This window comes from Lissotriton vulgaris, unplaced genomic scaffold (assembly GCF_964263255.1).
Source record: "Lissotriton vulgaris unplaced genomic scaffold, aLisVul1.2 SCAFFOLD_322, whole genome shotgun sequence".
NCBI classification, from domain to species: Eukaryota; Metazoa; Chordata; class Amphibia; order Caudata; family Salamandridae; genus Lissotriton; species Lissotriton vulgaris.
The window spans coordinates 1,055,654-1,069,747 of record NW_028252132.1 but is presented as its reverse complement, the minus strand read 5'-3'; the positions used below and the strand labels follow the sequence as shown (position 1 = coordinate 1,069,747).

At 43.2% G+C, this 14,094-nt stretch overlaps 1 protein-coding gene across 1 annotated transcript in view; it reads left to right on the top strand.

The window, feature by feature from the left end:
- Window positions 1-8,904: 8,904 nt before the first annotated feature.
- The window catches only part of LOC147662656 (kelch-like protein 13), a 409,739-nt gene continuing 404,549 nt past the window's right edge, over window positions 8,905-14,094 (top strand). The window contains exon 1 of the mRNA XM_086951015.1: window positions 8,905-9,124. Within this exon, the coding sequence (XP_086807141.1) occupies window positions 9,066-9,124 (59 nt within the window). The 5' untranslated portion in view covers window positions 8,905-9,065. The remainder of the gene's footprint in view (window positions 9,125-14,094) is intronic.

Below are 14,094 nucleotides of genomic sequence, written 5' to 3'. Positions count from 1 at the left end.
ACATCGGAAAATTATCACATTTTCTTCACCTATAAGAATTCTCTCATACTTAGTCAGCCGACTGGGTGTGAGATACTGAGTCTTGGTTCTGGTCAGCAGAATCATAACTGAATGTGGAACATATACAGTTATAGGATGTCCCATAACAATGCTTTCACTTTGTTCTAGACTAGTGCAAGTTGCAGCTACTGCTTTCAGGCATCCAGGCAATCCAGCAGCCACTGGATCTAAAGTAGCCGAAAAATAGGCCACCGGACGTCTTGTCAGACCATGTTCTTGTGTTAGGACTGAGATTGCACAATTGTCTCGTGTATCACAAAACAGGTCAACGTTTTTAGAATAATCAGGCATTCCTAATGCAGGAGCTGAACACAGACAGTTTTATAATTTTATCCAGGATGTCATACTTTCATCATCCCATTCAACTGGATCTTTTGCCCCTTTCTTGGTCATAATTATTAATGGTTTTGCTAGAACAGCAAACCCCACAATCCACTGTCTGCAGTATCCTACAACTCCTAGGAACATTCTACCGTTTTTCTGGGTTCTGGGTAACTCCATGTCTCGAATTATTCTAATTCTTTCTGAAGTGACCTTCCGGATACCTTTTTCTATCTGGTGCCCCAGATATTTCACTGAGTTTTTACAGAACTGTAATTTGTCAGGTGATACTTTATGTCCTCCTTTTCCTAGATGATTCAACAATGCAATGGTATCAGTAACACAGTCGTTCCGACTTTTAGATGCCACTAGGAGGTCATCTATATACTGGACCAAAACTGATTCTCTAGGCAAGATTAGTGATTCAAGGCATCTCTTTAAAATCTGGTTGAAAATCGAAGGACTCTCTGTGTACCCTTGAGGAACACGATTCCAGACATAGACATGACTGTCAAATTCGAATGAGAAAAGAAATTTGCTGTCTGGATGCAATGGGATGGAAAAGAATGCGTGACATAAGTCAATAACGGTAAACCATTCCGCATTCCATGGAATTTGGTACAAGATCACTGCAGGGTTTGGCACAATAGGCCAGCAAGGTACAACAATCTGGTTTACCTTTCGCAGGTCCTGCACTACCCTGTACTTTCCACTAGGCTTTTTAATTCCAATTGTGGGTGAATTACAAGGAATGCTCATTACTTCCTGTATAATGTTAGCTTCTAGCAATCTTTTTACTTCAATAGCAACTCCGGCTTTCACTTCTGCATTCATTTTATACTGTTTGATATTTGGGTAAACTGCATTTGACTTAATGGCTATTTTAACTGGGTCTACATTTGCCATTAATCCCACATCTCTCCCAGTGAAATCCCACACATCTGGTATCACTTTCTGTTGGAGTTCTTCAGGTAAGTCCTGTATTGTCAGTTTCTTTATTTCTGAGTCAGGCCTTAGTAACATTAATTTGTAAAGTCCATCTTCATCAGGGGTCTGAATTTCAATGCCTTTTGATGTGCAAAAGATGGTGCAGTTCATTTTGCACAGCAAATCACGTCCCAGCAAATTCACAGGACTGGAGTCACAGACGACAATCTGTGCATCTCTTTAAAGTTCCCTATAGAAATCTCCAATGGTTCAGTTACAGGAGTTCTAATTATCTGGTTTGACATGCCCACTACTTGGATAGCTTCTCCCGAGAGGGGTAGGTTAGGAACGTCTGCTGTTCTCACAGTAGAACGGGTAGCACCAGTGTCCAACAGAAAGGTGACGTCATTTCCTTCAACCTTTCCTTCAATGTATGGCCCTGTCTGGTCTACCGGTAAGGAGGCGCAAAGCACGCACTCCTCGTCCTCCCCCCTCAGGCCCCTTCAGTATGGTTCATCACAGAGAAATGTATCATTCAACAGGAATTGCGAGGTTGCTGCATTTCTATCCTCCCTTCCTTCCCATACCTCGACCTCTTCATTCTGCTGAGCCTTGTGCCTAAAATTTTGCCTAGGAGCACGAGGCAACTGATTCTGTTTTACCTGTTGCTGGGTTTTTCGTGGCCCCTCATTCTGCACCTGTGGATTTAAATCATTATTTTTCAGGTTACCATGCTGCAACATTGGACACTCGTCTCTCCAGTGCCCTATCTGACCGCACCCGTGACAGGGAAACTTTTTCATAGCCTCCTCTCGACTCATTTTAGTTTGGGGTTTCCGTCCTCCCCCAGTACCTGTGTTCTGAGAATTATTATTCACTTTACTTAACTGTTTTTCTTGTTGTTCAGCCAATTTCACTTGTGCCCACATCACTTTCTCCTTAAGGGCTTTTCTTTTGTTCTCCAATTCATCCTCGCAGTACTTGGCGTACTTGAGGACCTCATCTATGGGTTTTCCCTGCCAACAGATTTTATTATCCCTGATCCTCTGTGATATTTCAGGCCTCAACTCCAACACAAATCGGTAAATGAAATGAGTCATATCCTTCATTTCAATGTTATCGATTCCACTGTAGGTCTTGAACACCTGCAACAGTCGCTCATAATAGGAATGCACAGTCTCATCACGATTTTGGGTAGTTCTATCTATACGGGTCCAATCAGTTTCTTTAGCTGGCACTTTCCCTTTCAAATGCAGTATTACTTTCTCATACTGTCTCATTACGTCTGGAGATGGTGCTCCGGTTCTAGGGTCTCTGGGATATTCTTCACTGGGCCAATCAACAGCAATTTTACAGTCTGTCCACAAATCTACGGGAACTACTATGTCAAAGAACCCATCCAGGTCTTTCAGGAGGCATTTTTGGACTTTAACGAACCTCTCGACCTGTCGGTACCACTCCACAGGTTTTTCTCTTCATTTTGGGAAATCATGTGTGAAAGATACTATGTCTTGTCGGGACCATGGAACATGTACATATTTTCCTCCTGGCACTTCTCTCATAGGGCACAAAGTCTCTGCTTTATCAACTTCCCTTAGTGCATATTCAGAGGATGTTTGCTTGGATCTACTGTCTTCATTTTTCTTTGCCCACCTGGCTTTCCATCTGTCTAAATCTCCCCATCTTTGTAACAGGTTTAACAATTCCCTTATCTGTACCTTTCTCCCAGACACATTCATGTGTTCTAAATCTTTGTCTGAAAATTCTGCTCTGTAGGGCTTCTGTAACACCTTAGATTTACTGATGTCTACTCCCATATTAGCAGCTGTGTCCATTAGTTTCTCATGAAACACTCTGGTATTCTTAGTCAGGCTCTTACAGATGAACAAAAGTTCATCCTCATCTAAGGTATTCAACCGATCTAGTCCCACATTCCCAGCCATTAGTTCTTCTATTTCTATTCTTAGCTTGTAAATATCTAATGGTTTGGGCTGTGGAGTTTCCTTTTCTAATTCTCGGGTCCATCGATCTAATTCCTCTGGAGTCACTACTGTAGCGTTCCTGGTACCTGAAGCTGTTTCAATCAAGACTTCCTTTGTCCTAGTCTGAGGTCTTGTCCGTGGTATACTGCTTTCTGGTTCCCTTATGAGCAGATCCATTAGGGAAATTACAGATTCACATTCACTTGCCTGATCATCCCCATAAAGAGGAACAACGGGACCAATAGTTACTGGAATTGTCAGGGCTTCAGGACTGGGATTTATCTGTGCTATTGTCTGAATGAGTGCATTTCGTTGTTTGATTAATGCTTCCTTTTCCTGTTCGTGCAAAACCCTTTCAATGGATGGGTCATGTAATACTTGCGGAACTAAAGGTGGATACAGACTCGGGGCAGTTGGTACTGTCATAACTGGTCTTTCATCACCGAATGGTCTATAATTTGGGACCGTGGTATCGGGTCTACAAAATCCGTCCTTATTAGTTTGTCTATTACCTATACCTGTTGTATCGGTCTCACTGGCCCTTCTACTTCTTGGACGTCTGAAAAATGGGTTTTTGGTACTCAGGGATCTAGACTCCTCATCATATGGTGGTGGATTTTTCATAAATAAATCCTTTCGATACTCATCTTCTGATTCACCTGCAGCCATCAGGTGTCGAGTTTTCTCAGTACATTTCCCTCCCGCGGGTTCCTCTATCCCAAACACTGGAAATAGTCCCTCAACCATCATGTTCTGTCTCCACTGATTCATTTTCTTCTCTTTGGTTTCTCGCTGCAATTTTGGATACCATTTACTCACTCCCTTATCCATCCTGGGTCTGTCTCGCTCTAGAGCCTCAATCTCCCACTCCTATAGAGCCTCATATTGAGTCAATCTGGGTCGGGGATGTAAGTCATTCATTCGGGTCCTCAAATTAAACAAAATTCTACCATTGAAGGTACCATCAAGAGGAAACGCTAGGATTCCGTCATCTTCGGTATACTTTATCCAATTCTCCAACCATACACAGGTATGATACCCTTTGTCAAACATCATAAAAGATGCGGGAGTATTAGGTGGTGGACTGATTACACCCTCCCTAGTTCTGACGGGCTTGTCTTTCTTGAAATAATTCTTGATCTTTTCGGCAAATGACATTTTCCTCTTGCTTCCGTACATATTGTAAGGTCTACCTCTGAGCATCTGCTCCTTATGAAACCTAGATTTTTCGGATCAGGTAAGAATTCGGGATACCACATACACCTCTCCAAGCTATCTTCAAGCTCAGATTGCGTAATTTTTGTTTATAAACGTGCTTCCAATGCTAGCGGGTCTTTCAATTTTCAACAACCAATCAACACCAAGGTTGCAAATACTCTCGACCAATAGGTGCGCGGCCTTTTTCGCGAGACACGGTCTCACGCTTCGGCACTCACCCCTCCCTTACAATACTAGCTTCGTTACACACCCGCTGTTTCCAACAATACCAGCGCGGCACGGAGTGACGTCAGCGCGGCTTCGCGACCGACTCCCTCCTTCACAAGGTAACGGAAACTTTGAATTTTTCTTAAAGTGCAAGTGCTCAATTTAGTTAACAACGTATAACATTCGCCACTGTGCTCGAGTGTATTAAAAAGAAAGAAGGTTTTTGTTTCACTGCAAGTAAACCACTTCTGTCTACTTTTCATTCACTACAGATAGATCCTTCTGCCTACCCTTTCACACAAGCATTAGAGAACCTGCTACTTCTTCGACTCATCCACTCTTTCCGGGATATATACTAAGTCTAAAGTTTCACCAGTGAACTCCTTTGCTATCACTCAAGCTCCGATGAACCTACTACTCCTTCCTCGTGTGACCCTTACTAGGTGATATCACAACGGAAGTTTCATTAGTGGACTCGTTGCTATCATTTATTCAATTATTCACTCAGAAAAGGTCCTAATTAGCGCTTCCAGTTCTGCCTAACCATGCACTAATCTTCCTCACAGCAAGTGACCTCACAGCCGAGTGGATTCTACTCACCACCCGCTATTCTATTCCCCGGAGATTCCAGACAACATAGAACAATCACTAACAATTTGTTAATCACATGCAATAATATAGCAGCATTTCATAAAATATAATTTTAAAACATTTTATAACATTTTCAAAGCAATATTTCTGATCGGTTTTTGCAACAAAAAAAATATTTTAGCAGCAATAAAATTTTAGCAGCACATGTTATAGATTCACGGTTTATTCACAAAATATCTTATCTGCCTATCTTAACTAGTCCTAACCATAGCTCTGCTACCAGAAAATTACTAATAGAGCGCGCAGGTCGCCTGACTCTTTATTGCATCAAATTTGTACGCACTCGGGCCCATAACGTGTTTAGCACTGTACTCTTGTGAATCGGGTGAGCTTACACATCACTATCAGTAATTCTTGTGTTTACTTTACTATTATTTTCCCGTTTACCTGACTTACCAATCTTTGTCACAGGTACCTATGTTCTCGATGAATCAGGAGCTAGCAGGGGTAGGAGATAAGGCTAACCAGAATACCTTGTACATTTGAATAACGATTTATACTTTTGTAATAACCACAGACACCTGAAGAGTTTTCAAGACTTTATATAGTAAAAGTTAGATTCCATATGCCATGAGAATAAAGTTTATACAGATTAGAATATCAATAACTAGAATCAGGACTATAATGTAACTATGAATGAGAGTGAGCACCATTGAGTGCGAGCAAACTAAAGGAAAAGGGTAACAGGGAACATGCTATTCAGTTTACAGGCTTATACTAAGGCAGGTAAAGTGGGAAAGAGCATACTATTTAGTAGAGTTCTAGAATTCATCAGTGATTTAAAACAGACCTTATTCTATCTACTATTTAAAGCATAGATTCTAAAGAAGAGTAAAAATAGATCACACTGAACAGTTCAATAATATCCTACAGGTAAGGGGAAAAATGGAACATAACTAATAAAACAATTTGCATGTAAAATCTTTTGGAAAAGACAGGGAAAATAACATAGGCAATGATGCTTTATTTAGAAGGAGGAGAGGAAAAGAGTAAAGATAGACGGACACCCACAGTTATATATTTACCTAGGACGGGAATGAGGACTAACCCTGGCCACGGGTCAGTTGGGAATAAGGCGAGGACAAGGACCCTCAAGGACTTAGGATGCCAGTAGGCGAGCAGGTACAGCTCATGGATCGTCAGGACAGGATACCCCTCAGGATTTGGATCAGGACTGGGCTCATCAAAGGGTACGACCAACACCTGCAGCTTTGGATGCAACGCCTGCGCTACTTCCTCTCTGCATGGAACTGCCAATAACCCCGATTGGGTTTTCGAATCTCCCAGCAAAGTGCTTCGCCAGCACTTAAAACTATTCCACCCCAGTGAGTTTGTGGAAATTACGGACAGAGTGCTCCGCAGCTCTCTGTATCAATCACCTATAGAGTTCGTAGGGTCGGTGACAGGTCAGCTACTCGGACAAGTTGGACAATTTCTCTAGCTAAACCTAGGCTAGTTATATTGTTTTCGGGTCAGTGGACCACCCACAAATGTTGCAAGTGACAGGAACCCCAACTTTGGATTGGACAAGTGAGGTGGTTAGGTCATTGTCACTTCCTAGAATTTAGTGTTCCCACAATTAATATTCATTTTTCGTACCCACCCCTTACATTCCAGTTCCCATGGCATACGTGTAAAAGAGAACAATAGGACACACAGTGGACTAACAATTTTGTATCATTTTTAGGTGTAGTACAGCTTCTTCTCGCTGGGTCAGAGTGCAGGTTCCCAGGAGCATCTCAGCTTCGGCAGCCAGCTGGCTGAGTTCCACTGCTGCAAGACTAGGTTCTCTTATCACGTGGTCAATTCCACTCAGACTTCCAAGATGGAGAGGCTCCCCACTCCCAGGCCCGCAGATACGCCGTACATGAAAAGTAAGCGAAAACAAATTAGAAAAACAGGAAAAAATGAATACACTGTATAATGTGATTGGCTATATTACATCCCTTACTTAATAATATCTATAGCATTAGGGTTTAGGCAGAAATAGACATTTGTGCAATAGCAGCGATAGCAAGCAAGATGCATGTTAAAAACAAAGCGGCCATTTTTGCAATAATGCGCATGTGCGGAAAAATCCCTCCAGAACTACGAGTGCGTCACATCACATGGTTATGACCGACGCATGCGCAGACTGAAATACCGCATAGCAGCGACCAGTCAGGGTGCAAGCTTTGTTAGGATTAGAAAACACATAAGCAAGCGTCTCTGGGACACCCGCGTGTAGTGTGAAAGTGCGATATTAATAACAGAACAGGTTGGTTAATAACGCTATTGATTATGCGAGGTTCTTGAATTCAAGCAAGTAGCATTACGTGTGAATCCTTGCTCCATCACTAGACAGTTTGAGATAACAGTGTTTTTGTGATTTATTCTTAGAGTTCCTTAATTAATGAATTTCTTATTCTTAACCTAGATGAATTGAGTATGTTTTTAAATGTACATATGGACTTGATACCTAATTGTCTTAAACTTCTTGTTATATATACTATTTTTTTTGGTTAATGTATCATTGTTGTTAGTAAGCCATATTGCAATTTAAATGTCTTTACCCTTTTTTGGACCTTTGTATACTTTTGTGGTTTTTACTATGAACCGAATAACGTATTTTGACTGACTGAGTTCAAAACCTTTTGGACCATTCAGCGTTTTATTCTCCTGAGGTAGATAAACTCCCACCTTTGACCAATGTAATAATAAGAGCTGCAAACTATTACTGCTTTGTAACACATACAAAGGTCCTTCCACTGTTTGCATTCGACCGTCACTGAAAACCGAGAGCTGGCCCAAAATTGCCAAAATCTGCATTGGCAGCTAGTGAAAAATTGGGACTGCCCCCACAAATCCAGGACACATGGTCACCCTAGTAATAATTGCACGTGTTACAACCCTAATTTTCGGTCTTCATTATTGTCTAGCAATCTATCCTGTAAAGTGTTTGTCCGGGTCCAACACAGCTTCTTGGGGGTGACAGCAGATGCTTATTTTTACCCAGGTCAAAGGTGGGCGTTTATCTACCTCAGGAGAATAAAACGCTGAATGGTCCAAAAGGGTTTGAACTCATCAACACACTGTTTCTGTTGGACAAAGTGCCTGGGGATGCTCTCCCATGTCACGCTAAACAAACGGAAAACCTGCCGGGTCCGAGTAAGGAAAAGTACTTTAAAGTACTAGAATCTGAACCTGGACATTTTGAGTTAAATGAAAGCATAACACATTAAGGGTGAGAACATAGCTCTATCTGCAGCATGGATGTTAGGTCCTCCTCTATCACAGCTCGTTTGCTGCCTTCATTATACTTTGCCAACCCGCTGCCTTAATATATTCGCGTCTCTAACCTCTCAATCCTCAGCCATTCTTTATTTCCATCCTCCTGACAGTCTTGTCTGACCATTTTCCAAATAAACTACTTTTCAGTCTTCTGTCATGCCAATCGTTGTTTCGACCAAACGGGACCAATGGACATCCAGGCTCGAATGACCGTCTTCCAATAGGAGGGCCGCTGCCACAAGAAGGGGCCGGGTCAATCTGAGAAGTTGCGCATGTGCGAGTCTGCCGATGACGTCTATGAGCACGTGACTTGCCGAGGCTGGCCCGCTTCCTGTGATGGGTTCTGAAGTCTGCTGTGGGGAGCGTCCCGGCGGGCTTTAGCGCTTGCCGTTTCTTGTGGCGCTACGGGCGGGGCGAGCGAACCCGGGCATGGACCACCCCGCCCAGCACAGAGGGGGGGAGCTGATGTCTGCCTTATTGCTTGACAGGTACGTGCGCCCCGGTGCCTTGGAAGATCCCGCCCACAGACCGGAGGAGAACCTCATTGCTGAGCGCTTAACTTTGTATGTCCCAGGACCCGGAACCTGGGAGATTCTTAGCAGGTGTAAACACAGCGGACGCTTCTGGACCTAGTTAAACATCTCTCCCCCTGTGCCGGAGCTTATGTAGTTCAACTAATCCCCTCGTTTCCTGTAGAAGAGCACCCTTTATAGTGCTGTGGCGACCATAATTTGGAAAGACTGACAATCATTTTTTATCCTTTATTTATTTTTTATTAAATGCATTGACGTTTTTTTTTACTCAACTCTACTATGTTTCCTCAAGGCCAAGTATGCTAAGGACAAGTTTAAGTTGTACAGACATTGCTGTGTCAGGGAAACCTCTTAAAACTTAAACAATTATAGAGAGCCTGATGCATCTTCTCCCTACGGAAAAGGAGTACCTACCTGTTCGCAGTCTGCCCTCGGCTGGTAAAGGCCCTGGTCCTCCTACTTGGGGTTGGGGGACCCTGGTACACGATACACGACTATCTCCTGGTTCCCATGTGAATTTGATGTTTAGTCCCTTGAATGTCGAAATGATGTGATGCTGACGTTAGTCTGGGTGGGTAGGGGTCGCGCACTCTCTGCTGGACTGATCGTTTCGGAAACCCGAGGAGGTATCCCGAGTTCACACACTCGGGCCCCTGAAATGTCAAAGTGATCAAACAACACCACCCTCCCCCACCGACGTCTGCAGGCTCATTGTTCGGCAGTCACGGGAGTTCGTGTTGATTTCGGGTGAGCGTGTGATTCAGTTTAGAGAAGAGTCTGTTATTGGCAGCACTTTCACACACTCGTGCTTCCACAGCTGTCAGACCCACGTCTACTCTCTCCACAGCTCGTTTGCCCGGCTGTGTTTATAAATAGATCTTAGTTCATTCTGCCGCCTGCCCCCTGAAATTTCAGCTTATGAAGTTGGGAAAAGTGAATATGTAACCCACAGCATTTGTTACTCTGTCGAATGGTTGGAATATGACATTTGCTGCCTTCACTTAAGCCAAGAAGGGCTTATTGTCTAGGTTGTTTTTTTGAGGTATGCTACGTAGTGTGATGTATTTAGCCGATCACTAAGTATTTTAGGTGGTACATACAAATGTTTTTTTATGTATTGGAATACTTGCTACTTCTGTTTTTCGCTCCTCAACATCCTAAACTACCTTTCCTCTAAAGTGGCAACATGCTCCGTGGGATCAATAGTAAAGCATTAATTATTTTGCTGTAAATAAGCCTAGTTCGACTTATTTTAAAATACCATAAACCAGACATTAAAAGGTAACTGTAGAAGACGTTCCAAGTCCACTTCCAAGGGAGTTGTCTGCATTATATTTGTTTTGCAACTCATTGAGTGCTGTAAAGGTGTCCCGGGGCTGCTCCAATGTTATATGCCAGAGGATTATGCAGACACATTGGCTAGTGATTATGTCTCAAATGAGTGCAACCCTACAGTAGCCCACTTGGAGCTCCTTTTCGTACAGGCCCATAGAATACACGTTTTCCTTTTACAAATTAAAGCAATAACTCAGATGCTGCTGGTTTACGGTCGGCCTGCTTTAATTTGAAATACCGCAAAACGTCCTTATGTATTTGCGTTTGAAAGATGGTAACTATGCCGATGGATCATCAGCTGGAAGAAAACGAGGGATCACAAACGTAAATGCAGAGGTGTAGCAAGACTTTTTTTCAATGTTGTTCTTCAACACCCAATATTTACCGTGCACACAACGCAACATGGCATTGAGATTGGCTCAGCATGTACCTGTAACCAAGTGGTCGAAAGTTTGAAATTGAATCCTGACGCGTCACTGCCTTTCACCCTTACGAAGTTAAGAGCCATGTAGTTGGAGACGGTACTGTGGTTGTCTGTATCAAGAAAATATTTGGTTCTAAGCATGCGCTTTACAATTAGACTGTTGTGTTCATCTGGGTGCTTATGTCAAAGTGCAGGTTTATTTGGGTAAAGAGGATGTGTAGTTGCTTTTCTCGATATAAGAAATGCCCCGCAATTCACGCACAGCCACCCCCTTCTTTACAGGGATGTGCAACTCTTTCACTTCTGCGTACACTGAGCCGAGAGTTATTTCAATGCTAGCGTTATTTGCTTAGTATTGTAGCAGTTTTATCATTTACGTTTCTATTCCTGTGAAAAGTTCTTTAAAGTATATTTTATTTGGTTACTTTTTCTTCCAGGCTGTGCTGTCTATTACTTGTGGGTCTTTCTTGTTCTCCAAAGAAGCTTTACTGGGAAGCATTGTTCTGTTTGGGGCATAGTTTTATTAAATATCAGCATATACATGAATTTCCAAGTCGATCATCTCACTTTTGCTATAATAAACATGCTTCAATGAGAATGTTATTGGCTGTCATTTAGTGTTAGGTAGCATACCATATCAGGACACTGGATGTGCAGATAAAGCACTTTTTTATTGGAAATGATTTTGTCTATATACTGTGTGACTGGAAGGTCCAATTGAATCTTCAGAAACTGGTGTAACACGTTTTTACATGTAGAACGGCCTTTTTAGACACCAGTTTTTGAAGATTCAACTGGACCTTCCAGTCAAACAGCCAGTAAGGAGTACAATGACGTAATCGACAGACTCGCACATGCGCAACTTTAGACCCGGCCCCTCATGTGGCAGCGGCCCTCTGATTGGAAGATAGTCCCAGTCGAGCCTGGATGTCCACTGGCTCTGTTTGGTGGAAACGATTGGCATGACTGAAGGCAAAAAAGTAGTTGATTTAGAAAGGGGTCAAGGGAGACTGTCGGAGGTTGAAAATAAATGGCTGAGGATTCAAAATTTGCAAACATACGTGACAAGAATTTTCAATTCTATTAAGGACAAGGAGGCGAGGATTATGCTTTTTCTCATTTCTTTATTGAAATGCTCAGCAGCCAATATAAAAACAAAAACTACATTTCCCACGAACACTAGGGAATAACCATAGAGTATGTAGTATAAAAGGGCACAACACCAGTCCTTCTTCCTCTTTCTTTGTTGAGGAAACAGTTCAAGTTCAAAAGGCAATCCAACGAAGATAAAAAAGGAATAAGGCCAAGCACGCCGCAGAAATCCAAAGGAACTGGATGTAGACAGTAGAAGAACGGTGAGACGGATGAGACCGGCAAACTCTACTTCTGGTCGGAACCTGAAAAGATACATAGAGCCGTAATACCCAAATAGTGCAAGTAATAATGCAAAATGGGGGGGTAAAAAACAAGAGAAGAGACAATTGTGCAATATCATCAATTCATTGTACAGCAAATAACAATGCAAGTCAAGAACAATGGGTGGGATAATCCTCGCCTCCTTGTCCTTAATAGAATTGAAAATTCTTGTCACGTATGTTTGCAAATTTTGAATTCTGTCAGGACAGGAGGCTCCGATTATGCTTGTTTAAAGCTGATCCACCACTACAGAAGCAATATGATCAATGGGTTTATAATAAAACGTTTTAAAAACTGAGTCAGATGACCAATCCGCTGCCTTCATAATGTCAAAAAGAGTGACACCTAAGGAGAAAGCTTTAGAAGCCATCGCCCACGAGCAGAATGTGCCCCAAACACAGACACATCAATGTCAGCCTCTGACATGAGCCATCTTACCCAGCGTGCCAAAGTAGCTGGAGTCACAGGGCGAAAAGTTTTTTGTAAAGCAATCAATAATTGACCCTGCATATCAGAACGTAAAGTAGCAGTACTTACTTCATAATCCTTGAGGCACTGCACAACGCAAAGGTTGGGATGAGCGGGAAAAGAGGGATACGAGATCACCTCAGTGTTAGATTTTGTACGCCTGGAAAGACGAAATGTAACGCCTTCCGGCGTAAAACAGCAACCCGCAAGGTCCAACGCACGGACATCCGACACACGTTTACAAGAGACAAGACACAACAACATGGTCAAATTTGCAGACAACTGTTTACGGGATAACAACGGGTTAGAAGGCCATGCCTCCAAGAACCGCAAAACGATGGAAACATCCCATAAAGAGACATACTTAGGAGTTGGTGGTTTTGAGAGACGAATACCCTTAAGTAACTTGGAAATGAAAGGGTGTTCACCAGCAGGCTTTCCATCAATCTGGATATGGCCAGCCGAAATAGCGGAACGAAAATTGTTGACAGTCCTATAAGCCAGACCTGAAGAGGCTAGGGTTGCCAGAAAGTTAATTATCAAAGAGACATCTGCTGAAACGGGATCAACTTCCCGTTGAACACACCAATCACACCAGCGTTTCCAAGCACCCTTGTATAGTTTGTGAGTATTGGGAGACCAGGCCTCACTAATGAACTTGGAAACGTCGCTAGAAATGCCTGGGATCGTCCAGCGTTCCCCGAGATCCGCCGCGCCAGCAACCAGAGGGATCCGGACAGAATCAGGGGATGCGGACCTTCTAGAGGATCCAGCAACAGATTCCACTTCTGGGGAAGAAGGAGCGGAGCCTCGCAACACATTTCCAGGAGAACAGGGAACCACGCTTGAGACCTCCAGAGCGGAGTAATCAGAATCAGATCCGCTCGAAACCGTGTGGCGTAAGCCAGAACCCTGGGGATCATCATGAATGGGGGAAACGCATAGCACAGAGTCGAGGGCCAAGCTTGGAGAAAGGCATCCGTGGCTAGGGCCAGTGGATCCGGTCTCCAACTGTAAAACAGCGGAAGCTGTGTGTTGAGGCGAGAAGCAAACAGGTCTATGTGACACTGGCCCCAGCGCCGAAGAAGAGAGCGGAACACGCGAGGGTGAAGCCTCCAGTCGCTGAAGTCCCGAAGATGCCTCAAATGCCAATCCGCAATCTGATTGCGACGACCCGGAAGATACTCTGCTATAACAGTGATCTTCCGCTGCAGGCAAGAATGCCAAAAATCCTTGGCGATCTCCGCAAGCACCTTGGACCGAGTCCCGCTCAGTTTGTTGA